Here is a 2,362-nt window from a genome sequence, read left to right as displayed (position 1 = left end):
AGAGAGAGAGAGAGAGAGAGAGAGAGAGAGAGGTGGGGTGAAAGAGAGAGAAGGAGAAGGGAGAAAGAGACAGAGGAAGTGGGGTGAAAGAGAGAGAGGTGAGGTGAAAGAGAGAGAGGGAGAGGGAGGGAGAAAGAGATTGAGAGGGAGAAAGAAAGAGAGAGAGAGAGAGATTTTGTCAATCCCTGTATTTACCATCTTTGTTATTACACAATTCCAACAGATAAAGGCAAAGACAGCTATGGTGGGAACTTTAGAGAGTTTGTCGTCGCTGGAAAAAGAATACTCACATGACCCAGTGTACTCAAGCAAGGTGAGAGTTTAAGGTAGTGTCGGTTAGAGAGGACTGGCAGACAACTTGGAAAACTTTCAGTGAGATAGGAAAATGTTATGAGAATAGTATGAAATGCATTATACAGAAATCTAAATAATATGTGTATATATTTATTTGTTTTTGTTGTTATTTTGTTTTGTTTCTTATTATTCTTTTCCATTTTTATAGTAGATATGTAAAACCAGCATTTTTGTAATTCATGGCTTTTCTTATATAACACAAACAGGTTGTGACTCTAATGCCCAAGTTCTCCAATGTCCGGCGCACCAGACCAGATGGGAACTGTTTTCTAAGGGGGTTTATCTTCGCTTACCTTGAATACTGCATCCATCATAGGGAGGAATTGTCCAGGTAACCAGCATTGTCAGCCTTAGGGTCGTGGACCACTCAAAGATAGGGGGGAAGGAGTCTCCTGCCTTTTACATATTTCTATCATCTGCTTCTTTTGCTTTCTTCTTAATTTTTCAATATCTTCTTTATTTCCCTTTCCTGCTCCTTCTCTTACTTCTCCATCTTCTTTTTTTTATGGTCTATGTGTGTGAGCAATTTCTGGGAAATTCTGCATTAGTTAGTATAATTGTGATTTATTATGTATCTGTATATTTCTTTAGGCTGAATAGTTATGAGTTCTCCACATATATTTTCATGTTTTTTCCTCATTGGAATTGTACACAATAAATTTCTGCTTATATCTTCTACTTTTATATCATTCCACTGTGAATCTTTGTGCCTGTTTGTATTTTCAGCTGTTGATGTGTAATTCCCCTGTCTGAATCCTGTTTTTAAAATACTTTTACATTTCAGATTCAAGAAATACCTAGAGGGCAGCAAAGAGGAACTTTTTGAGATGGGATTTCCAAAATTCACAACTGAGGATTTTCATGATATGGTAAGTTTTTTGGTTCCAGTTTTGTATGAATATATATGTCTAAGCAGTAAGATTTAGTGGCAGGGATTATATGTGAGTTTGATTGTAAATATATGTGCGTACATTTACGTGCGTATGTTGTGTTTGGGTATTTCATTAATTTTAGGTATGCAATAACCTTCAGAATGCAGAATGCACCCCTTCCTCTCTCCCAACATTCTCCACTCCAACTACTGCACAATCTTTGTCATTGTCTACCTCCTACCACCTTATTACTACTCTCCATCGTTATTGTCCTCCCCCACAATACTACTTCACTCCACACCACCCCGTCTTCCTCCTGCCCTCGTCCTACTGCTGTTTCCACCTCTTGGCCCAGCCAAGTGGGATCGATTCTTTGTGATTCCCCCAATACCTTTCTCTTCCAACAATGTCCCCCCCAAAAAATAGGCAAAGTTTCCTTTCGCAATCATTCTGATTGTTCACGCCTTATCACAGTTGCATCTGAATCCCAAACTTGTGCACAATCTACCCTGACTAACCTCAATTCCTACCGAACATTACTACCCTCTTAGTACTTGTACTGGAACAGTTTATGTCTCCCCAACTGATTGTCCTATCTATGACAAGAACTGCTCAGACTGAAAATTACCTACTTGCCTCCCCTGTTGATTATGATGCAATTTCAGTGCAGTGCTACACTATTCCTCCCAGAGGCCAGCTAAAGTCCCACACCAATATAACTGAGATCAGCTTCCATAGACATGACATCCCTCATGGAGTTTATGTTGGTAGGGTGTTCAGCCCTGTCTGACCATATCAACCCCTTCCTTGTCAATGTAAGAAATGTTGGTGTTTTGCACACCCAGCCAAACAACTGTTGCTCCACAGCCTACTGCCTTCTAAGTAACCAACATACATGTGCCTTTGTGGTGTCTTCCATGATGTATTAAATGTATAGGAGTTGCTCTGCCCATAATCTCAAATATGAGGTATCAGTTCTCAGATTCAAACTTGGCCTCACTCTATGTAAGGCCAGACAGGAAGCAGGCCAACAAGGATTTTCTCTTGCTACCTGTTCCAAAACTGTCCTTTGCTCTGCTCCCCTCCCATCTTCTCAAGATGTCTCTCCCAGTATCTCTTCACTCTATCCCAAACTA

General features: G+C 40.2%; 1 protein-coding gene across 1 annotated transcript in view; it reads left to right on the top strand.

The window, feature by feature from the left end:
* Positions 1–223: 223 nt before the first annotated feature.
* Positions 224–2,362, top strand: part of LOC113819738 (ubiquitin thioesterase otubain-like) — a gene marked incomplete at its 5' end in the record, with an annotated part of 16,728 nt that continues 14,589 nt past the window's right edge. Inside the window, 3 exon segments of the mRNA XM_070125456.1 lie at positions 224–313; positions 561–685; positions 1,139–1,223. Of these exon segments, the coding sequence (XP_069981557.1) occupies positions 224–313; positions 561–685; positions 1,139–1,223 (300 nt within the window).

Source organism: Penaeus vannamei, chromosome 9 (genome assembly GCF_042767895.1).
Source record: "Penaeus vannamei isolate JL-2024 chromosome 9, ASM4276789v1, whole genome shotgun sequence".
Taxonomy (NCBI): Eukaryota; Metazoa; Arthropoda; class Malacostraca; order Decapoda; family Penaeidae; genus Penaeus; species Penaeus vannamei.
This window is presented reverse-complemented; position numbering and strand designations above follow the sequence as displayed.